General features: G+C 40.8%; 2 protein-coding genes across 6 annotated transcripts; both read left to right on the top strand.

The window, feature by feature from the left end:
* The first annotated feature begins 983 nt into the window (after positions 1-983).
* LOC308328066 (uncharacterized protein) lies at positions 984-6,208 on the top strand. Its single transcript, XM_080781752.1, has 3 exons — positions 984-1,236; positions 3,586-3,711; positions 4,969-6,208. Exons 1-3 carry the CDS (start codon positions 1,038-1,040, stop codon positions 5,730-5,732), a joined length of 1,089 nt encoding a protein of 362 aa, XP_080637878.1. The 5' UTR covers positions 984-1,037; the 3' UTR covers positions 5,733-6,208.
* Positions 6,209-7,618: 1,410 nt separating this feature from the next.
* Positions 7,619-23,108, top strand: LOC308328408 (uncharacterized protein). Of its 5 annotated transcripts, none has more exons than XM_080782213.1 (10): positions 7,619-7,716; positions 8,613-10,195; positions 10,550-10,716; positions 10,896-11,019; positions 11,999-12,055; positions 14,272-14,391; positions 15,425-15,482; positions 20,140-20,226; positions 20,518-20,638; positions 22,673-23,108. In XM_080782213.1, the coding sequence occupies exons 2-10, from the start codon at positions 8,648-8,650 to the stop codon at positions 22,818-22,820; spliced, it is 2,430 nt and encodes an 809-aa protein (XP_080638339.1). In that variant the 5' UTR covers positions 7,619-7,716; positions 8,613-8,647; the 3' UTR covers positions 22,821-23,108. The 5 variants fall into 5 exon arrangements, with proteins under 5 accessions (XP_080638339.1, XP_080638335.1, XP_080638338.1 ...); XM_080782209.1 differs by having other exon boundaries at positions 8,613-10,219; XM_080782212.1 differs by having other exon boundaries at positions 7,640-7,666; positions 8,613-10,219.
* The last annotated feature ends 515 nt before the right edge of the window (positions 23,109-23,623 follow it).

The raw sequence follows: 23,623 nt of genomic DNA, 5'->3' as shown, positions 1-23,623 counted from the left end.
TAGCGCTGAAGTGGTTTCTGTATGTTTTACAAGTAATAATAATCCAAATCTACAATGTAACTAGTAACTACATTTTTCTATACATGTAGTGCACCAGTACAATATTTGTATAGAATTATTGGTTCCCAGAAAACACATTTGCATCTGAGATGTAGTGGAGTAGAAATAAAAGTAATGGAAATTGGAAATACTCAAGTAAAGTACAAATAAATAAGTACAGTACTAAGTAAATGTACTTAGTTATTTTCCACCACTGCTGGTCACACCGTGACACCTGGGAAGACACTTTTATTGCGACCTACTATGAAAACCTGCAAATGTCAGTCAGTCCGTCCGTCCATCAGTCTGTCCATCACGGATCGTGACACACTCCATATATGGCCAACACAGAATTAATTCCATATGATCATCTGACCTGATCAAACCCTGTACACTCAAGACACTGCCCCCACCCGCTGCCACCCATAGCCTATATGGAGCTGACCTGTTCTGACGTTCCATTTGTTGATCCGACCTCACCTCCTCATCAATCCCTGTACACTCAAGACACTCCATAGGCTACTGTATATGGCCAGACCTCATCAAACCCTGTACACTCAGGACACTGCCTTGCTGCCACCAGATCTCCATATATGGAGCTGACCTGTACTGACACACTCCATGACCAGTTCAGAATTCATTCATTCCATAGGCCTATATGTTGATCTGACCCCCCATGCCAGCGAACCTGTTCTGGTAGGGAATCGAACTGGTGACCTTTTGATCCACAGCTTCCCCCTCCTCCTCCCCCACAGCTTCTTCTTCGGTTCTTCCCTGCTTCGTCTATGCCTTAGCTTAGAGTATAAGGTCTATGCTTCCCCCCAGGAACAATCATCTATTCCAGCAGATGGCGATAGCGACAACGTTTTAGGTTCGCATACCCCGGAAGCAAAAACAATTCAAAGTATTCATCCGGCTTATTCAGGTGTCAGTCTATTTGTTTTCGATATTGTGTTGTTTTGTGTGCAATACACCGATCGAGATTTGATTTGAGAGCGATGTCAGGAACACAACTGCTTAGGTTGCTCATGGAGGAACGACTGACAGCAGCCGTTGAGGAGGTTCTGGTTCTGGTTGAGAAAACCATCTCTGAATATCAGGACGAAGTTGTTCAGTCGAAGAGGGAGGTCGCCGTGCTGAAACAAGAGATAAAACAGTTGAGCACATTACAGCCTCACGTACAGATATGCAGAACAGGTATGAATGATTATTCATCCGTTCACACCTAAAACTGCTCATTATTCGGCACAAACAAGGGACTAAATTATTTTCGCTCCTATGCCACCAAAATGTGGAACGCCCTACCAACAGTTAAGACACGCGAATCCATTGACTCCTTCAAAACAGCTCTCAAAGGGCACCTACGGACGGCTGTAATTCGAAACTGGCTCCCGTAAAATCTGCCCCCCCCCCCACCACCCTTTTGATTGATTGATTGAAATATTTATTAACAGTTTGCAGAATTACAGTACATTTCAAGCACAAACTCAATACAAAGACTGTTAACTGTGAGTGGACGACCCAATTAAGCCTTACACTTGTTTACAACAGGGACCACATTGTTCAATTCATCAAAACATTTAGAGACAAACAAATAAACACAGAACAGGAATTCATCATATAGGAAGCAAAAAGGGAAAAAATACATATACAGTATATGTTTCTTTTCCCTTTTCCCTTTTTACCTCCTTTATGATGAATTCCTGTTCTCTTTTTTTCCCTTACTATAGAAGTGTCTTTGTCTAAATGTTTTGGACCCTCTTCTAAACAAGGTGGACCCTCTTCTAAACAAGTGTAATGCTTAATTGGGTCGTTCACTCACAGTTAAGTCTTTGTATTGAGTTGTGCTTGAAATGTACTGTAATTCTGCAAACTGTTAATAAATATTTCACTCAATCAATCAATTATGCTAGGATGGGATCTGGGATGGCTCAGGGTAGAGAGTAGCTCTGGTCCATAGCTCTAATGCGTTGCATTTAGAGCTATGGACCCAGAGCTAGGTAGAGAGAGGACTTCAATATATCATAGTCAAGGGATAAAAAACAAATCTGTTTGAATAAATTCTTTAATCCATTACATTTCTTCACCATGTGTTTGTAATGGTGTGTAGTAACACATTTCACAAAGACTGAAAATCAGTTTCCCAGGGCCCAGAGGAATCCTTTTTTCCTCAAATCTTTTGTTTATTCAAGTTTTCAGGGTATAGGCCTACAGTAAATCAAATAATGTACTTACAATATATGTGACACACCCATACAGAACATACCAAAAGAAAATAGGCTCACCTTATGCAGAAATTCTATGCTGTATAGCCTACGCATAGTTTCAAAAACCTACTTTCCTTGGTGGACGCACTCAGACCCCTTTTCCACCGGTTGGTTCCCAATGGGAACCGGTTCAGTTCTTTTTGGTTTTTAGTCCATGGGCCAGAGCTCCAAAATTGGTGGGCAAACTATACCCTATATTAATTGTTTATAGGATCAATACAAGTAAATTAATACACGATAACCCTTCCACAGTAGTAGCTTTTTCATATTTTTGATTATTTTGCATATTTTCCTACATAATGCTCCATTTGCATATTTAAAAATGTAAAAATTGTAATACAATAAATCATTGTGTTCGTGTAAGTACACAATTGGGGAAGTTTAATGGTGATAACAATCTAATATAGGTATGGTTTTGCCCACTCAATTCATAATTAACGTTTCAATTTTGGAGCTCTGGCTCATGGACTAAAAACCAAAAAGAACTGAACCGGTTCCCACTGGGAACCAACCGGTGGAAAAGGGGCCTCAGAGCCCCCCACCTCACGTATAAAATGCACAGAAAGGGCCAGAAAGGGATTTCTTTTACTCCATTTAATATTTTAGTTACTCCATTGCGCCCTCTACAGATATTGCCAAGAGAAAATCTCTAGGCAAGATTTTTCCTTCCGGGCCAAAAAGTGCATTTTATGTGTGGTGGAGTGCGTCCACTAAGGAAAGTAGGCTTTCTAATAACACAAGCCGCCATTGCATTGGTGATGGTGAGTAGGTAAAACGTTCTTTATATTTCCGCAGCAGAGGAGAGGCTGGGCTGCATTTCATGCGAAGGCAGGAACACATAAGTCCCATAGCTCTAATGAAGGCATTAGACTTAGAGCTATGGACCAGCGCTAGTTTATGTATGATTCATGATGATGACTATTTTTATGTATTTGATGTATTACCATGTTTTCGTTGTTCTTGCTTACTGTAAATCGCTCTGGATTAAGAGTATCTGCTAAATGCCTAAAATGAGGAATCTGTGACAGTAGCCTGATAGATTGACAGTTAGATGAAAGACTTCCTTGCTTCCACCCAGAAGTGTTAAGGAAGGCTCTCTAATTGTAATCGTTACACCCTTGTCAGTTTGCTTGATGTTTAACATATGGAATTCTACTAGATCACTGGAATTAGTTGTTTTTCATGGACTAATAATAGGATGTTTGTCTATTGTCTTTTTTGTTGGTAAATTACTGCATTACAGTACATAAAAGTCAGTAATGTTTTCTTTCTCCATCAGATATCCAGTCTCCACCCGTCTCTGTGGACGTGCATCCTTTACAACAGCTGAACCCTAGGCAGCAGCTGATGCCCAGTTATGAGGACGAGGCTCTTCAACAACAGGTTAAAGAGGAGCAGGTAACAGGTAAAACAAGCATTTAACAGCCACATCTTTTCCCTATCAGATCACTGGAATGAGTTGTGGTTTGATTGTTTGAGTGATTGAATACTTTATTATCAAACTGTACAGTCAGCAAGTACAAGTAATGCTAAAAGCATAACACAAAAAACCACGAGGGCTTGTTTCCACTTTGTTCCTATTTATGTATTCGATTCATAATCAGGACATACAAGACAAAATACATTACAAATCATCATCAATACCACGATCATTACAACGTGTTGGGGCTCAACTTGCTGCTGATACTTTCTGGCAAACTAGAAGACTTGTCTAGGTCCTGTTAGTGTTATGGACTAATAGGTCAACCCGTAGGTTGACAAGTTACGGATTGCCGATTTAAAGCATTTCTCTCTTATTACTTGCGCAAGCAGAGCGTGCAAGTACTAGTTTCGCCCAGGGCGCGTATGCACCGTCCCAGCACTTTTGTTGCGTATGCACTGTCCCAGCACTTTTGATGCGTATGCACCGTCCCAGCAAATGACGTAATGACTACTTGTGCCTGATATGGCAGTGGTGCCAGATTACATACATGTATACATAGGAGCATTACCTTTAATCCTCCCGACACAAAAACATATTGTCATTACGTCACCGCCATCGAAAACCATTGTTTTTTATCAGGCACAACTAGTCACTACGTCATTTGCTGGGACGGTGCATACGCATCGAAAATGCTGGGACGGTGCATATGCATCGAAAATGCTGGGACGGTGCATACAGCGCAAAGTAACCACAGTATACCGCTAATCAACTTACAAATTACATATACATATACATAGAGGCAGTTCCTTTAATCCACCCAGCACTAAAACATATCGTCATTACGTCACCACCATCGAAAACCATTGGTTTTATCAGGCACAACTAGTCATTACGCCATTTGCTGGGACGGTGCATACGGCGCATGAAACGTGGCGCAAAGTAATCTTTTACATGCATAAAGTAGGTAGGTATCAAATAGTTAAACCTAATAATTCAACATTTCAAACGTTCCTTCACAGAGAAACTGAGATTTGACAGTTTGTAGCGGTCGAAAGTACGCTCTGCTTGCGCACTAGTAGGCCATAAATGGCCTACTAGTGTGCAGTTCTAGTTTTTTTATTTTTTTAACAGATCACTGAAATGAGTTGGTGCATTGAACTATTATAATGTCGTTCTCAGGTTTTTGTTGATTGTTACATTACATCTTCATTGTCAGTAATTGTTTGCTCTCTCTGTCAGATTCCCAGCCAGTTGCTGAGGAGCTGCTTCCTTTACAACAGCTCAACAACCCTTGGCAGGAGCTGATGTCCAGTCAGGATGATGATACGGTTGTTCAACAGTCCCCACAAGTAAAAGAGGAACAGGTGGACTTCAGCATCATTCCAGAGTTTGTGGCCAGTCTTTCCAACTGTGTGAGAAATGGATTTCCTAGATCAGAAACAAACGGTGACAGTGAGCGGTTCCTGCCTTATACCAATGTAACTATGGCCACAAACCATGATGTTGCGCACAAAAGTAATGAGAGTGAAGGACGGAGTTTGATGATATTTGACGGTGATATTTTCAGCATGGAGCAAAAGATTTGCCGTTTTTGCCGAAAGCAGTTTCACAGAGACTCAGACCTGAAAAAGCATGTGGAGGAGAGTCACATAGGAGAGAAACCCTTCAAATGTCCTAAATGTGACAGAGAATTTGCTCGTAGAGACCAGTGGACTGTGCACTATAGAATTCACACTGGCGTAAAACCCCACTCTTGTGCTGTCTGTGGTAAATTGTTTACTCATAGCCACAGCCTTACTGCTCACATGAAAATTCACACTGGTGCCAAACCTCACTCCTGCCCTGTTTGCGGAAAATTGTTTTCTGATCGCTCAAACCGCAATGTTCACATGCGATTGCACACAGGTGTCAAACCTCACCCTTGCCTTGTCTGTGGGAAATGTTTTTCTAACACCTCAAACCTTAAGGTTCACATGAGGGGACACACAAGAAAACTAAACTAATGGACGGGTACAGCTGTGTGTGTGTGTGTGTGTGTGTGTGTGTGTGTGTGCGTGTGCGCGTGCGCGCGCTGCTAGAGATAATCTCACAAATGGCTTTGTGAGATTTCTTCTTTTTTTTTCTTCAACTCATTTGAAACAACAGTATAATATTGGCAGGTGAGATTGTGTGGTTTATAAAGTTAATCTCACCTCATTTAACAACAAATACAAAATAATCATAAAAAGCACACGTAAATTATTTGGCAACATAAATATACAACTTTTTGAAATATTTAACTTGAATATTATATGAGGTCTGTGATCATGCTGAAACCGATGCATCCAAGACGACTGACGACATCAGTCATCTACGATGTCCGACTCCACATATAAAGTCTGTTGTTATCTAAAGCGGAAGATATTCTTATGTACTTGCAATTTAAATAATTGGCCGAATAAAATATGATCTTTAACATTAAAAAATGAAATCTCTTTAATCACATTAGCTCTAGCATCGCACTTCGGTAATGTCATTATTAGGGCTGTCACGATTATGACATTTTACTTGATGTTTAATTGTCGCTCAAATAATTGCAATTAGCATGTTGAACATACTGTAAGAATAGAAATTAGTACATTTTGGTTTGCTTTTAGGTTTCATAAACAAAAGTTGCACTGCGTACATAGGACAAATAACTTACATAATTTAATAACTTTTTATATACTTAGCGGATCTACAAGCTCAACACGCTTTTAGATCGGCTATTTCCACTATTTTTCTAAAGGTTTGAAAATTCTCAACATGAAAATGATTAGAGAAAAGTGGGCTCTGCCTGGTATTCCACTAGTGGTGTTCCACTACTGATGTTAAGGAGGCAAGAGGTTTTACTTACTGCAAGTTGTTACTAGTTAGATAGTTGTTAGATCTATTCTCTATTTATGCATAGTTTAAACTATTAACATTTAACAAGTTATTAATAAATCATAAACTAAATTGTTTATTCATTATATAACTGTTAGTGATCGTAATTCTAAAAAAAATAAAGGGAGAAATCACATCAAGTAGGACTTTTAAGTCCTACTTGATGTGATTTCTCCCTTTATTTTTTGTAATTTTTTGTAATTTTTTTGTAAATGTTTACCTGGTTGGGAAAGTGTTAACTGTTAATAACAGTTAACACTTTCCCAACCAGGTAAACATTTACATAACAAATGTATTACACTTTCCTAGCTTTACTTACTTTAATAACGCACCAATATCATAGTGAGCCACATACTACATCCACAGCTGGCCTCATCTGACCTTCCTTAGACCAAAAGTACATGTTTGTCTTTGTTACAGTACATTTACATTTTCTCGTCAGGACAATATTATCGGCTTACCAGTTACCATTTCCAATTTTGTCTTATTTTTTTCTTTTTGTTACATAATTTCCTATTTCATCTATTTAATGTATCATGTAGGCCTAATATGAGTTTTCTGTCCTGATTGGATCAAATTAAAATGTATTGGAATCCTGACCTGAAAATCATATGTATTACTATTACTGAACAAACCCTTTAGTGGTTTCTCTTTTTTAATTAAAGAAATGCCATAAATAACACTGTTACGATTACAAACCTACAGTCCATTTAGATTAGAACCACCCCAGGGACTGTGAGGAACCCTGAGAGAACCACTGGCTGCTTGATTGCAATGCTAATAGAATATTATATAGATTTATTTAACATTTAGTTTAACAAAAATAAATAAGTAAATAAAATAAAATAAATGTACGCGTACACGCAGTGACTCACTGTGACTGTGTCGCACGCCCAGCATACCAACAGACAACAATCGCAGCGTGACTGTTCTTCCGGCCGGCCTATGGGATGTAAGTAGCTTGCTGTAACCTAGTGACGTGCTTGCTGCTGTTTGTCAACCCTAACTGTACCAACGCCAGCTGGAGGATGAGGTGAGGTGATGGAAAGCAAGACCAGCTACTGTAGCGGTGGTGACAAAGAGGTGACGGCCGGCCGAGCTCAATGTGTGTTAGTAAAGTTTTGCCAGCCCTTTTTAAATGACCTTTTTTCCGTTGAAGAATAATCGCCTATAATGTATGTGTGCTGCTATTTTAGCTAGCTAGCCATAGTAGCTAATACCATTAGCTAACGTTATCCAAGTGCTCTAAAAAAACGCAAGATAACGTATTGTTTTTTAATGATCATGAATCAACTTAAACTACTCTTATAGGTAGCCAGGTTGAATGTCACGTTGCCGTTGACGTGTTTACTTTATCGGCTGGCGTGGACTCGGGAGTCTAAAAAAACCAAAAGACAAGGCTGAACTCTACTTTACATTCCAGCATGTCACCTGCGATCATGACCTCAGCTGAGCTGTTGTGTTTGACAGTCTTGCCGATTGATCATGTCATGAAATATGCAGCTTTGTTGTGTAATAATGCATGAATAATCATATCTACACATGCGGATTGACAGCATCCAATGCGTCATTTGTCACTGGTTGGTGTTCTGTTATTCTAGTGTCTTCTTAAATGGCTTGGACTTTGCTGGGTTCTCTACCTGAACTGCACAATGCGGGCAGATAATGTTTCTTGGATCGGTTTACTGGGGGTGTACCGTGTAGGGCAGCGCCGGGCCCTTTTTCCATTCCAAGGTGCCTCACTATCCAGTCCAGTGCTAACTACCCGTGTGTATGTATGTGTGTGTATATATATATATATATATATATATATATATATATATATATATATATATAAAATCTTTTTTTCTTTCCTTTTTTGAATCTTCACTTCCTTTCATTCCATTCATGACAATTGGTCTGCATTCCTTAGCAGCTGTTATGGGAAGTTACTGTAGCATTCTGATTGTGTCTTTTTGACTGTTGTTTTCTTCTGCCAGGTGCTTGAAGCCCCAGTGCCCTGCGAGGAAAGCCCATGGAGCCTGATGTCATGCCCCTGCACTCCACTTCTCCCCCTCCACTGAATGGCGAGGATGAGAATGTTGGGGCAGAGGAGGACGAGTTTGGGGACTTTGGGGGGTTCTCTCTGGGGGTTTCCTGCTTCGTTGATTCACCCAATTCTCCCTCCAGCCTCAGCCAACCTCGCCCATCGACCACAATCCCAGCTACCCATCCACCCAATGCTAGCTTTAATCACCCAGTCGAACAATCGCAACCTGCATCCACGGTGGTCTCAGCGATTGGCAGGGGTCAGATGGGGACTGGAGTGCAGCACTGTGCAGAGCCTCCTCCCTGCCTCGCTAACGGGTATCCTCATCCTGAGAGGGACTGCTCCTCTGACGACTCAACCGGTGGGAGCGATACAGCTTCTTTCCCAGACGGCTGCTCCTCTGGGGAGGGAGATCCGGGTTTCGCTGACTTCACTGCTTTTGCTGAGCAAGCGGTGAACCCCTGGTGCTGTGGCTTCTCTCCTGCTGGTGGCACAGAGCCTTGGGACAGCAGGTCAGGAGGGACAAACCTCACTGGAGACGTGGGTGGTGAGTTGCCAAGGAGCACAGGACAGGAGGTCGCAAAGGACCCTGGGTCTCTTTGTGCGGGTACAGAAGAAGGAAGGGAAGAAGAAGATTGCACTAAGGCCAAGCACTGTGAGCAAAGGGATATCGTGCCCATTCAATCATCTCAGGATCACCAGCCTCTGGACCCCACTGCCGTTCTCACGCCACCCATGGAAGAGGAGGAGCTAGGTGAACCAGGAGATAGTAGCAGAGAGAGGAGGCCTAGCCACAGCCTAACTGCAAGTCGTCCACAGGAGGAGGAGGGAGAGACTGAGTCAGGGGAGGAAGAGGAGAGTGTCTCTACCCTTCCTCCCGCAGCCAGCCTGTCTGAGTCGGTTAGTGAAGACTTTGCCTCGTTCTGTGATGTTGTGTCACCTGAGGGTCTTCCGGATGATTTTCACCCAGGCCTCTCGTCCCCCGATTGTGTTCTCCAGGTGAGTGAGGCACTCGCACAGGAGACTGATGGAGAAGAAGGTGAAAATGAAGATGATGACGACGAAGATGCAAGAAACATTAAATCCTTTTCCAGCCACGGATCATCAAAACCCAGCCAGTCAGAGGCAGTGAAGGATCTTTCTCATTTGGAACAATCAGAATCCATGGGACAGGAGACCCCTGCCAACCCCAACCAATCAGAGACTGGGCCAGATGAGGAGGCAGTCATAACTGACAAAGAGGGCTCTTCTGGGGGTTGCATGGACCAGGAGTGTATGGAAATAACTGGTGCAGGGAAACAGATTCAGGCAAACCTCCCGCCAAGCGACAGCTTTGCAGACTTCTGCTCTGCACCCATAGATGACGATGGAGAGTCATGCTGGGCAGAGTTCAGAGACCCGAGGGCTCAGACGGAGGGGACGACGTGGGCACACTTTGGGGAGGTTGGCAGCCCCAGGCTGTCGGAGAGGACCACTGAGTTGGAGCAGGATGGACCGGGAGGAGGGGACTCCTCTAGGAGGAATAGCTTGCAGGTGGGAAAAGCTTGTCTGGGAAATGTCAGTAATACTGATGCTACATCATGCTAACTATGAGTCTATGGGCTGTATTTTGAGTGTCTTAAGTACCAGGTCTTATTACCTAACTTGAGTAAACTAAAGACCTGGAGGCGTGATCAATACCATTTGGCTATTCTGAGTGGCCAAAGAGCATTGATCACGCCTCCAGGTATTTAGTTTACTCAAGTTAGGTAATAAGACCTGGTACTTAATACACGCAAAATACAGCCCTATGACTATTGCTACTAATTGTGTACTGCACTACTATCCAAACCTTTCATTATTATTATTATTTTGTACTACTGCTGCTCTTGTCTGATCTCTACCAAGGGCTCTCTGTCCAGTCGTGTACAGAAACTTCTACAGGCCAGTTTCCCAGAGTCACTGGACCTGGTGGGAGAGGAGGGTGGGGGTGTGGAGGATGTTCCCAGCCTCAGCATCCTGCTGCAGACCCATGACAGCCAGCCTGAAGATGAGGAGCAGACTCAGCGGAGCAGGTCAGGGGACACACACAGCAGCAGTCTGAGTATTAATTAAGATCTGAGCGAAATTGACATTCAATCAAAATCTATGCAGTCACAGTGCAGCCACAACTATGCCTGAGTGCCCATTTAACATTAAACACTTGTTTATTAACCTTAAATGAAGGAATTAACCCAATTCCTTCATTTCCCAGGGCACAATCGGGCGTGTGTCAACATCAGGACATCCATAGCGCTCTGGCCCTCAAGTTCCAGTGGGGTGGTTCCCATAGTAACAGGACTCTACTCAGATGCCTGGGCGTTGACACCAGGAACATTGTAAGTTGTATGCAACATATAAACGGTTTATTACAGTAGACCGTACCAGTGTTGTTTTCGTCGACTAAAACTAAGACGAAAAATGTTCGTCGACTACCTTTTTTCACTGACTTAAACTAAATAAAAATGAATCTCTGATGACTAAAACTAAGACTAAATATACTGAAAATTTCGTCAACAAATAAAAACTAGACTAAAATGTTAGGAAGGGACTAGTGGACAAGAGATCCAGTTTTATGCTGTGTTGCATGCTGAAAATAGCAGATATACAATCTCACAAGAGATTGTATATCTGCTATTTTCAGCATGCAACCAAAGTGTAAAATATGTCATTACAACGACATCAAGGCCTGTCAAAACACATTTTAGTCGACTATATCTACTGTATATTTAGTCAACTAAAATCATATGACATTTAGTCGACTAAAACTAGACTAAACACTAGAACATTCCAGGTGACTAAAATGTGACTAAAACTAAGTGAAAACTATTCAAGAGACTATGACTAAAACTAAAATAGAAATTTGCTGCCAAAAACAACACTGGACCGTACACTGGAAACACCTTGCTGTCAGGCGAAAAGAAGGGGCTGGTGTGTACCATGTGTATCAGAGGAGGCATGTGGATGTGTACACCCTCCCCAAGCCAACAAGGGGAGTTCAAGGGGGAAAAATCACACCGGTGTGAAGTGAGGAGCGCACTGTGTTTAACAAATCTGATTTGCTCAGACATACCGGTGTCGTATGACGTAAATTATCCTTTCATTGCCAATGGCATTTAATGTTTGTGTTGACACAAAAAGCCGATTTGTTCAGACACATGACGTAAATTCTCCTTTCATTATCAATGGCAAATGTGACATGAGTTGACGAAAAGCTGTATATAGGAGGGGCTAGCACCCCTCAAGAATTCTTGCTATAATATGAGGTTATTGGTTTTTAAGAAGTTGCTTTGATGGAGTGCTCCTCTGTTGTGACAGGTATATGCTGGTGAGAGAAAGCAGCCACTGATTGTGCCTAGCTTTGCATCAAACCTGGTGAGTAAGCAATCTTATTGACTAAATTTAACTATATGCCCAGCACTTGATGAATCATTTTGCTGCTCTGGCAGCTTCAGCACTGTGAATCAGGTCTTGAGCTGTAATGAAACAGGGTGATTGAGTATGTGAACACATTCTTGACAATTCACTCCCGCAAAAATCAAAATCAAGGAGGAATGAGGGAATGGTTTCTCAATACATTACATATTTCAGTTTCCATTCACACTCACCACACACACCTAACCTATCTACACCACAACATGTAACTATGGCGCCCACCCTACACTCATCTATATCTGTAATGAAACCAAGGACCAGGGACAGGACACTAAGGGACCCTTAGGAATCTGGAGGCCCGTTTCAAGATCAAATATGAGGCCCCATCTATCACATATTCTGTTGATACAGCCGTATTGATACAAATAGTTTGGGACTGTTCTATATCGTGCACAGCCATTACTCTCAATGCCGCACATTTTACCCAGGTTATTAACAGGAAATAGGTGTGGGAGAGAGCAAGGCAGCGAGAGAGAGAGAGAGGGCCAAGGGTGGCGTTAGTTGATAGGGGGATGTGTGTTAAACTGTTCTTTGAGCACACTAAAGCCCTTATAAGTTATAACAAAAGAAAACCTACATAATAAAACAAAAGTCACAAACTCTAGGAAGTACTAGTACTCATGCGTGTGCAATTGTGTGTGTGTGCTGAGTGGGGACAGTCAAGCTTTTGTCTGATAATTATCTCTCAGACTCTCTGATATTCATAATGCCTCAGCACAGTGCTCAGCAGTTCCACATGACATACCAGCTCATGTGCATTTAGGTTTTAATTAAGAGGCTTAATAATTCATAGGAAAATAATTCACATATGTGTATGCTTATGATTCAAGTTAAAGTTGCAATCTGTAAGGTTAATGTCCTTGCCTGGGATTTGAACCTGGGTCTTCTGTGTGGGAGACCCAACTTCTAGCACTCTTCCAAGAGCGAACCCCTGCTTGTCCAAAGGTGATATTGCACTAAGCACTTATGATTTTTAAACATTATTACTTGTCAACCAGCAGGTGTCCTACTCGTCACCAGGGTCTATATTTCTCAGTAGAAGAGTTGGGAGGCCACCTCCAGCCACATATGCCTAAATATATTGTATTAACATAGTCTATGTATTTATTAACACATCGGATGCTGCCAGCATCTTTCACACTAAGCGAGTGCCAGCAGATATGTCAGATTTTCCTCTGAAAAGCCCTGCCTTCTTTTCCCCACCAAAACCGGGAAGCATAATATTTCATTCTTACCTCACGGTGGTCACGCTAAAGTCTCTCTAGAAGCGTTTATATTCCAAACAAGAGGCATCATGAAGTGATAAATTAAGACAGAATATTGCCCATCTGGTCAAAACCACAGAGAGTTCCCTAGGAGATACGAGCGATTCTGTTGGAGCCGCAAACAAGGAAGTTGAACGGCAGTGCGCATGCGCAAATCAGCAAGGAGTACTGTTAAAATAAAAAAAGACCTAAAGACACGTCCAAGGTCAGAATTGTGTTAAAATAATCAGCTTTATCATATAATAACAACTTCTTCAGTGGTTCTCAACTTCTAGGCACCCACAGCACTGCAGTTCTTTATTTGAGCCATCTAATCTGCGACTAATTGAGATGAATGCAGTTTAGCTACAGTACCAAATGGAAAACTGATTTATTCCCTAGAATCCCCACTCCCCAGGACTGCAAATGAGAACCAATGAGATGAAATTATCACCTCAGGGTCACAAAGTATACTCTCAATTAGGTCGATTATGCAAGTGGAATGAAATTACTAAACCCATGTGGTAATACAGAAATTGGCCTCGCTCTGCGCCCTTTCGTATTATGGAAGCCGTATCGGCCCGTGTTGAACACACACACTTATGGCATACGACGTTCCTGAATATTTTAGCATTGTGGGAGTGTCCATATGTTAATTATTTTCGCTTTGCGCAATTTGCTATTAAGCCCCTTGACCACTCAGCGCATAACGATTCGACGTGGGTCTGACCACCTCTTAAATGCAAAAAGCACTGTTTGATTTTACACTTGAGCGGCTCTGGGCTCTGCTGGAGTGTTGCCATGTCTGTTTATTATAAGCGGCTTCTTTTTCTGTAAAGTTGCTTGTAAATATTGGTAGTGAAAATTAAATTTCATTCCACTTGCATAATCGACCCCTATATGTCTTATCAGGGAATGCTAGAGCCAACCAAAGAGCCTGTACCAGCTGCTGAGTCACCTCACACAGCAGTCACGGGACAAGGACCCCTGGGGTCCCGGGCCCGACCAGGCATTTCAACAAAATCAACTCAGGTAATTTCATCAATGCTTTCCAGTCTCCCCGTCTTTATTTGACCTGGGTAAAAGAAGTGATGAAAGGGGAGAAAGAAAAGCTGATAAGCTTGGCAACCTGAAGTTACAGTATATCTTTAGCTTATCTGCACAGCTAAAGTGGCAAGGCAGACTGATATAGCACCATAAGCCATTTTGTTGCTTAAATGGCCATTCACACTGAGCACTATAACTTTAAAAAATTGTTCACAGCAGCTATAAAACAATTACAACTGTGAATGTTATTTTTTATAGTTATAGTGCTCAGTGTGAATGGCGCATAAGGAACAAACCATGATGGGGAGAAAGCTAACAGTTTGAGTTTCTGATAGTGTGGTAGAATTCTTGGCTGACACTTGAGTTTTTCCAGTCACATATTGTATGATGAAGGAGTAGAAGATGAAGGTGTTCTACAGTGTTAGGAAAGGAAAAGCATTCCCTAGGATGAAGACAGTCAGAAGAAACAGGTTAGATTAATCCAGGGTAAATCACTCAGTATTCAGTTAAAAAAAAGAAAAGAAAATCTGTTTTACTTATAGAATAGACTTATTGTGATTCAATGCCCATAATCAAACCCATTGTTAAGAATGTTATTATGAAGACCCTTATTGTGTGTACCCTAAAGGTACAGTTACTCCAAATGTTTGCTTGGAGTTAACTTAAACTAAATGTGACACGTTTCTTTTGAGTCTATATGATATTGACTCTGATCTGAAATAATTGTGTACTGTAAACAAATTCAATGTTCTTGTCTTGATGTTTACCAATGTTTAAAGGGCATTCCATACTGTCTCCGACCATCAAACTTTTCGTCAGAAAGCTCCGGTACAACTACAACTTCTGAAACGCATTCCTCCGAATTTTTGTTCTGAAAGATGCACTCCCAGATGTTGTGACTCTCCGAACTCTACTTCGGAGAAAAAAATTAAGTCTGATCTTTCAGACGAAAGGTTTGGTGGTCGGAGAGAGTATGGACTGCCCTTAACACTCAAATTGACTTTTCCTTCGACCCCAGGTGCTGTCTTCCAACCAGCTGAACTTGAGCAGCCATGGCCTTAGCAGTTCTCAGGACGGTATGTCCCCCCGCCGAGCCCCTCTCTTCTGGGGGTGGAAATAGACTGTGTTTCAACCACCAACCTGGTTTCCTCTACTCGATGGTGTCTGCTCGCGACTCTTCTCCTCTGGGCTCCTCTTTCACCCCTTTGACTCTGGAACTGTCTCTTATTCCTGTCTCTGCTTCTGCCTTTGTACCTTTTAGCCCACTTAATGACTCAGTGTACACAAGAAACAAAACCACAGCAGAGAAAAACATGGACCACTGTTGATGTTCAGATCAGCCTCCCTCAAAAGACACAAATATATTGGCCTGTAAATAGTGCTTATATTGAAAAAGTATCCTAACCATGTCTATAAGTAAAATAGTTTAATTTGTGCAAACTGCACTAAAGCCCAGTACAGACCAAAAATTTGCAATGCGACAAAACCATTGCATAGACCGTTGCAGCGGCCTGACCCATTGCAGGTCGGCGTATTTGTGACGCAATGCAAAACCTTGCAATCAAACATTTAACCAATTTGAGTGTGTACAGCTGTGTCTGGGAACATCCAAGTGTCGTGCACAGATGTAAAAAAGCAAACAAACAAGGGCAGAATTTGGATGGAGGAGAAGGAAAACCTGCTAAATTACTTCATGGCAGAATTACTATGTTAAAATATAGCACCAGTTTAAAGCGCTTCTCCAACAAAGTCACCAAAAAGAATACCACACGTATCGCGGAGAACCAGGGCTGCGGTATCACATGTCTTTTTTCCCACTCGTTTGTACCTAACGAGTGGGAGAAAAATACGGTAGAGTGAGTGAATGGGAGAAAGGAAAGTTGTTTCATATTTTTATACAAGATGTTGAGTATACAAACAGTAAATTCTATATACAAAAAAATATAACAGACTTAAGTACCATGGATACAGTAAACTGCTCCTCATGTCTTTTACCGTCTGTCAGCCCTGACTGTTTAGAAACCTAGGCTAATTATTATTGCTGTGTGCTGTCACAGCTCTGTGTCTGGGTGTGGACTGTGAAGTTGAAAACCCACGTTTTAGGATTCTGTTGCAAGTGGTTGCGATTGTGAATCTTTAGTCTGGACTGAGCTCAAGAACCAACACTGCAGGGAGGAAATGGAGACGGACGTGGAATCCAAAATGAAAAGATTGCCCATAACCAACCTTATAAGATGAAGGAAACACTATTGTTTTCTTCCCTCTTTTCTTTTCACACTTTCAACTATTTCTCTGTGATGAAAGTATTAAATCTTTTAATTTCAGTATCTCGATATTTATCGTTTACCAGTTTTATTGGTAAAATCGGCTATTTTGGGTTATCAGACTAATTGATTTAATCAATTTAAAAGATCACGTTGAGTTGTTAATATTGTTACTGTCCCAAGAGAAACCAGCTAACTCCATTCTTCAGGTTTTTGATTTTTTTTCTTTTTGTCTGTGTGTTGGTTAAAAGGTTTTGAACCAATGAAATTAAAGTATTAAAACGTGCTTCTAACAAAACCAGCTAACTCCATTGGCCCCTCATACTGTCTGCTAAAGCAGCTAACTACTCCACCACCTATCCCCCTCTCATGCAAGTAATTGACAATATATAAAGTCACAATGCCAACTTTGATGAGGCAATATTGCTTTTTTTTTAATTATTTATTTAGTGCTCTAAACCTGCATGCATATACTGACACGTTGCCAGTAAAATACGATAATGGTGCATCTTTGCAAGTGATTTTGTGTCATGTTTCCCACCTGGTGGGTCAGGAGTAGGTTGATAGGGCCACAGACGCAGGTAAATAACAACTTAAATCCTCCTGACTTGTTGCTGCAACATTCTCACCCTAGTGTGAACCCATTGGGTAAGAAGCACTGATGTACAATATTGTACATGTTCATTTGAAAAGCTGAGGACGCTATTTTCTACCATGTCTTCTACACTGGAACTAATCCTGTTGAGACAATACCTGCTACCTCATCTGTCTTTCAGAAGAAGAAGCAGAAACACTGTGGAGAGAACCTTTCTTTCTTTCCTGTCTTGTCTTTTTTTTTAACAGATACATCTCACCTTGTAGAGCAAGGGTCAGATGTCATTCAGTATTGGTGACAGTTTGCCAGATATTCTGTCAAGCCATAGGCAATATGTGTAATGCTGAGTTCTTCAATATGTATGTATTTAGAGTTTGGAAAGTTGTACCTAAAGTGATGTTTGGATTTCAGGAAATGTATTAATTTATTTACTTGTTGGAGTCTCACACAGTGACCTCCAGAGTTTGTGGCTCCTTTGTTAAAGATAAATTAAGAAGCTTGTAAAAGAAGGAAAAAAAGAAAACATCACAATTAATATAGAGTATTATACCATGGCCACAGAGAATACTCTCTATTCTGATTGGCCTGAGGGATCACATTATTCTAAGATAATTGCAGTTTTTATGCATAATAAATGCATTTTGAACTTAAAGTCACACTGTGTAACCTTTTCAATTAAACAAATGTTATTTTTTATATAATCTTTCACTCGTATATTTTGTTGTTTGTATTTCTTTACAGTAAATGCTGTTTCGGATGATGTGTTGTTACACATCCAAACATACACACGTAACTAGCCTTGGATGCCCTCCTTTCCCAGTGTTCCTTAATATAGACAAATGCTGTAATGAGAACAGAGTTACAAGCGAGTAGTCTGCTAATACAGACTACTAAAAACAAATGTTACACAGTATGAATTTAATATACACATTGTATTATTATGCTATCTGTTATTTAAGATAACAAATCCAACATGGATTTGATTATAACTAAACCTTTTTTGGTGAGTAAGGGGAAGGAGACTTGGTCGGCTGACTGACTCGGTAACATGTAACATGTCACATGTAGGTCTTGGTAACTATGGCTTCTACTCTTTTTTACAAGCTTATGTCCAATACTAATTTCTATCTAATTATAAAGCGTATCACTTGAAGGCAACTGCTTCAAATTTGGATTTTTTTTAAATTATTTACTGTTGGCATTATTGTAAATGCAGATTATAGCTAATTAGCCAATATTATTGTGTTTATTTATCTCTTGTCAGTTTCAGTTCATTCTCGCTTTTAGTAATTTACCATAACAGCTGAACTGCATCCACAGTGAAACATGGGCAGCACTATGCACTAATCATGAAACAACTTGGTCCTTTATTGTTATTGTTAGGTTTTTTTTCCTTTTCCTTCTGCCAAAATAATAATAATCGCGAAACTCTGCCTACAGAAAAAACAAAAATCAAGACTATCTGGTACACAGCAAGCTAAAAGGAATCAACACACCAGCACGCCAGAGACCAGAATACTTCAAACCCAAACAAATAGTTAAAAATAGAACTACAAAACGCATGTTGGAGATTAAACAACGGATAACAGCCAGCACCAGCAACTGTGTTTATTTAATGTGAAAAATGTGGCTTACAATATGTCGGAGAAACGAGTAAAACAATAGCTACAAGGCTGAGACAACACAAATACAATTTTAACAATGCAAAAAAGACAACTAAAAGGATTGTTCAACATTACATGGCACATGGCATTGAAGCTCTAAAAGTATCTGGACTTCAACACAATCCCAACTGGACAGTAGGACAAAGACGTTTTAATGGAAAACAGTAGATTAAACACGTTTTTTCCTGGAGGTTTAAACATGCCAAAATATTAGACAAGTTGTTTTGATTTTGTACCAAAACTCCACAGCCATATACATGCTAAACACAGCCAACAATCAATGAAAATCAGACTTTGAATATAGGGGACAAATTAGCACATTCCACACCAAGCCAACCTGGGACACGAAGCAAGAGTGTACAGTGCACTGAAGTCCCCTCAGTCAACCGCCGCCACTCTTGGCCCTCTCTCTCTCGCTCACTCACTGCCTTGCTCTCTCCCACAATGTTAATGTTAAGTTAGTAAAGTTACACCTATTTTATGTAAATAACATGGTAAAATGTACAGCATTGGGAGGTAAAGGGGAGACACTTTAATTGTGAAGGGACGACAGGATGAGGAAAGGTGTTGTTACTAATTGTCGAGAGTAATGGCTGCGTGTGATATTGAACAGTCAAACTATTCGTATCAATATACGGCTGTATCAACAAAATAATGTCATAGGTATATGGGGGCCTCATATTTGATCTTGTAACGGGCCTCCAGATTCCTAAGGCTGCCCCTGCACTTGAGCAAAAATATCAGATCTACAAGCCCCCAACCCGTCACGTTGGTGTGTTTTTGATTTGATTGAATAGATTCGATGTAGAGGGAAAAAGTGATCTAAAATAAATACAGACACAACTCAGATCTATTTTACTAAGTCTAGAGGTTTTAGGTAGGTGGTTAATTCTACTTCACAGAAGACGAGGACAGAATTCCATGTGAGGATGAGTTTCCATTCCAGACAGTAATGTGTGTTTCTATATTTTTATCTACACAATATATCTACACTGGTTGTCACCTCTGAAAGCATATGAATGCCTGATGAACTGGACCTTCCAGAACTTTCTTTCCTTTGTTTGCCCTTCCCCTTTTTTCCATCTTATTTTTCCTGCTGTCTAAACAAAGACCAATAATTATGTGGCGTTTATATTGCCCATGGGCCATGGTTTTATGGGGACATTTTTCATGTTGACTCTACTCACTCCTGTCATCCTTGCTGGCACAGGCTGCCCTGCATTGAACCTGGATTACTTTGGTCCAACGGAGGAAAGCAGTTCTAGCAACAGCAGCCGAAGTAACAGCCCTCCACCAGGTTTGCATTGTGGGATTGCAACATTGTTAGTCTTCAGTGATGTATCGGGGGGGGGCTTAACCAACTAGAATTTAATTTGTCAACTTTGTGTTAATTATTCTTGGATAGATCTTATTTACTTTAATTGCACTATGAATTTTAAAGGAAAATATTAGTTTTACGGCATTTCTTCTAACAGTAAAACATTGGAGATAGTGGGGAAAGAGGATGTCGTGATGAATGCATGTTGTGCAGCATGTTGGCTTATACAGATACAGTAATTGCACTTTGTTGTTACATGCATACACAAAGGAGTGGACCCTGACCTTTATGAGCTGACCATCTCCAAGATGGAAACCACCAGCACCAGTGACCTCGAGGACACCTTCAATCGTCTCATGTCCACTGCAGGACAGACGTGCACTTCAGTGAGGTGAGGTTGCATTATGCTCACAGAGCTTCCCATTGCACTCCCAATCTTCCGCCATAGTCTTAAAAAAAAACATCTTGGCCCGTAGCACTTGCACATAGTGTCAAGTCAAACCCCACTTCCACTCCAAATGACAGGTAAAGGAATCAACTCCAATGTCCAACTCAAAGTCAAGTTTTATTTTCAACTTTTTGCACAGTTTCAGTTGCAGTTGCTTTTGTTGACTTGATTGGTTGGTTCTTCAATAAGGTTGAAAACCTTCGAAAACAAAGAAACAGGTTTTAACAACAATGCAAAACAATGAACATCTTTTCAAAACAAGTTATCTTTTTAAACATGGTTGATTTTAAACATTAATTAGATATATTTTAAATAAAGTGTTTTAACTATAGTGTTTTCACACAATGAATGCCAAAATGTAAAGTCTTAAATTAACTTATAAAGTCGACATTTTAACACAGTCTTAAATTAACTCATAAAGTCGACATTTTAACCCAATTATTAAAGTCATTTTCAATTAAACATTTCTGAATTGTAACCTTTAATAAATGATTCAAGTTAAGTCTCCACCCTCAGGGGGTTCTCCACCCTCACGGGGGCCTCAACAAAATACTGATGTCATAGGTATATGGGGGCCATATTTGGTCTTGAAACGGGCCTCCAGATTCCTAAGGCCGCCCCTTGACTTGCACTAGACTCGACGACCTTTCAGGCGTATGCAAAGGCTAAACTTTAAATGTAGACGTAGCACTCATACTATATGTATACTGTACAGATAATCTACTGTTAGACGGATATCGGGTTCTTAGCTTGCTTATGATTCTTGATGACTTTCTATGTAAACTCAGCAACAAAAGTTAGGAATCTTAAATTTAAACATTATGTCTCCACTTTAATGATACCAATTGTTATTGTATTTTTTATAATTTTAATCGTTGAAAGGATCGTGAAATGCTCAGAAACGTACTACTTTGTGCTCTTTGGATAGCTCTATAAAATTACACAGTGTACACATCGAAAAGCAACACAGCAGACAATAATGTGTTTGTCTTCTGTTATTTTCCAGAAGTGATTATTTTACAATTGTCTCAATCGTTTAGAAATAGAGTTTGTGTATGTGCTTGTCCACTCGGCTCCATTCGCTCCAATGTATTCCCTGCAGTTTCGGCAGCAGATTGTCACCCACTGTGACGAATCTGCCGGCTTGAATTACATGGTAGAGAAAATGACGTTGGCGTCTTGTCCTCGTAATCTTCCTTGGTATTCAACCTCACAAAATGCGACTATGGAAATGGTAGCGGATTTGCGGATTTGCGACTTTGCGCAAGGACATGCAGTGATTGTCCAATAGCCAATTAGAGTGGCAGCCAGAACATGATTTATTATTCTGTGCCTTTCGGGTTGCAACTCGAACTGGGCTGAGACGGCTATGTGAATTTTGCAACGTTCAACAGCTCGCTCAGTGGGTTCTTGTGGCTCAAGTTAGCTTGAGACACTGCCTCTCCGTCGCAGTCTAAAACTGTACTTTATCCTGTACTACTAGTAGGACCATTTACAAACCCACCACCATTTCCATGCACTCTCCAAAATTGTTGAGCATATTATTCATGCTCCCCAGAGGAATAAACCTACTGATCACCCAATAGCTTTTCCTCTAGTGCCACCCCACTAGTGCTAGGCCTTAAGGATGGCAAAGTAGCTCTGTTCAAACTACTTTTGAGCTTGCAGAACATAGAGACTTGGTTCATGTTTCCATATAGACTTCTCTGACTTTTGTGTGGAGACTTCTTAATGGAGCAGCACATTTTGGAAGAGCCAACCACAGGGTGCTATAGTAAAGTGCCAGGACTAGGCACTTGCTGAGGTAAGGGTCCATCAGTCTCATAGAGTCTAATGAAAGCGCTGTATCCGCACTGTGTTTGATACTCGCTCGCTCGCCATGCATGGACTGCTCTGCTATCAGCATCTAGCTCACAACGCGTGTGTGTGTGTGTGTGTGTGTGTGTGTGTGTGTTTGTGTGTGTGTTGTGGTGGCAGGAAATCTCAGCAGGATGAAGAGCTGAGTGAGGAGGCTGTCGAGGTGGTCCACGTCCTACCTGACCTGTCCTTCATGCAGGCTAAGGTCCTCATGTTTCCCAGTGTTTTCATCGTGTCCAAGGAATGCTCTACTCAGGCATTAGATTGATGTAACACACACACACACACACACACACACACACACACACACACACACACACACACACACACACACACACACACACACACACACACACACACACACACTACAAATAATACAGTTTTTAAGTTATCTGGCCTCTCCAAGTCTAATAACATCAAGACTTTGCAGATAGATATAGATAGATAGATTGATCTGTCTATGTCTGTATCGATCTGCCAGTCATGTACAGCTGGCTGTTTTATTTATTGTATTATATTTATTGTATTTATTTATTTATTTATTATGTGTAGTCTGATTCACAGTCATTATATGATCTTTTTAATATGCTTAGTTGAATATACTTATTAATACTACTTACTGTAATTTATTAAAGGTAATGCTGAAGACACTGGAAATTATTATAGTCATTTCTTCTTCTCTCTAATGGACATGCACAAGACTAATCTTTTGTGGAATAATCTTTATTTTGTGCAGATAATGTGCTCTCTTCATGCCTTGGCAAAACATGACATTTTAGAAGTTAGGACTGATTGCCCCTCACTTCACACAAGGGTGATTTTTAGTTTGTTCGTCGGGTAGACCACACAACCGATTGAAATGGCCGCCCTACATGAAAATAAATGTATATGGTGGGTGTAGTGTAGTCTCCAGCCTACACCCACAATGCAGTCTAAATGGAGCTGGTTGAAGTTAGAATTGGTTTCAGTTCAAGTAAGTAATCAATAGAATTTTTTTAACGAACTCCTCCTAGCAGGATGGTCAATTCCAAATTCAAAGTTGTCTCACTGCTGGATTACTACAATGACCAT

This window comes from Protomyctophum bolini (genome assembly GCF_963924005.1).
Source record: "Protomyctophum bolini genome assembly, chromosome: 14".
NCBI classification, from domain to species: domain Eukaryota; kingdom Metazoa; phylum Chordata; class Actinopteri; order Myctophiformes; family Myctophidae; genus Protomyctophum; species Protomyctophum bolini.
Note: the sequence above shows the minus strand (reverse complement) of the source record. Positions and strands in the feature narration are given on the sequence as shown.

Bases quoted from the DNA above. Each gene is read 5' to 3' on its own strand.
- LOC308328066 (XM_080781752.1), top strand. From the start codon at position 1,038: ATGTCAGGAACACAACTGCTTAGGTTGCTCATGGAGGAACGACTGACA. The intron at 1,237-3,585 runs GTATGAATGATT...TTTCTCCATCAG, and splicing joins CGTACAGATATGCAGAACAG to ATATCCAGTCTCCACCCGTC. The intron at 3,712-4,968 runs GTAAAACAAGCA...TCTCTCTGTCAG, and splicing joins TAAAGAGGAGCAGGTAACAG to ATTCCCAGCCAGTTGCTGAG.
- LOC308328408 (XM_080782209.1), top strand. From the start codon at position 8,648: ATGGAGCCTGATGTCATGCCCCTGCACTCCACTTCTCCCCCTCCACTG. The intron at 14,392-15,424 runs GTAATTTCATCA...CTTCGACCCCAG, and splicing joins TTTCAACAAAATCAACTCAG to GTGCTGTCTTCCAACCAGCT. The intron at 15,483-20,139 runs GTATGTCCCCCC...TTGCTGGCACAG, and splicing joins CCTTAGCAGTTCTCAGGACG to GCTGCCCTGCATTGAACCTG.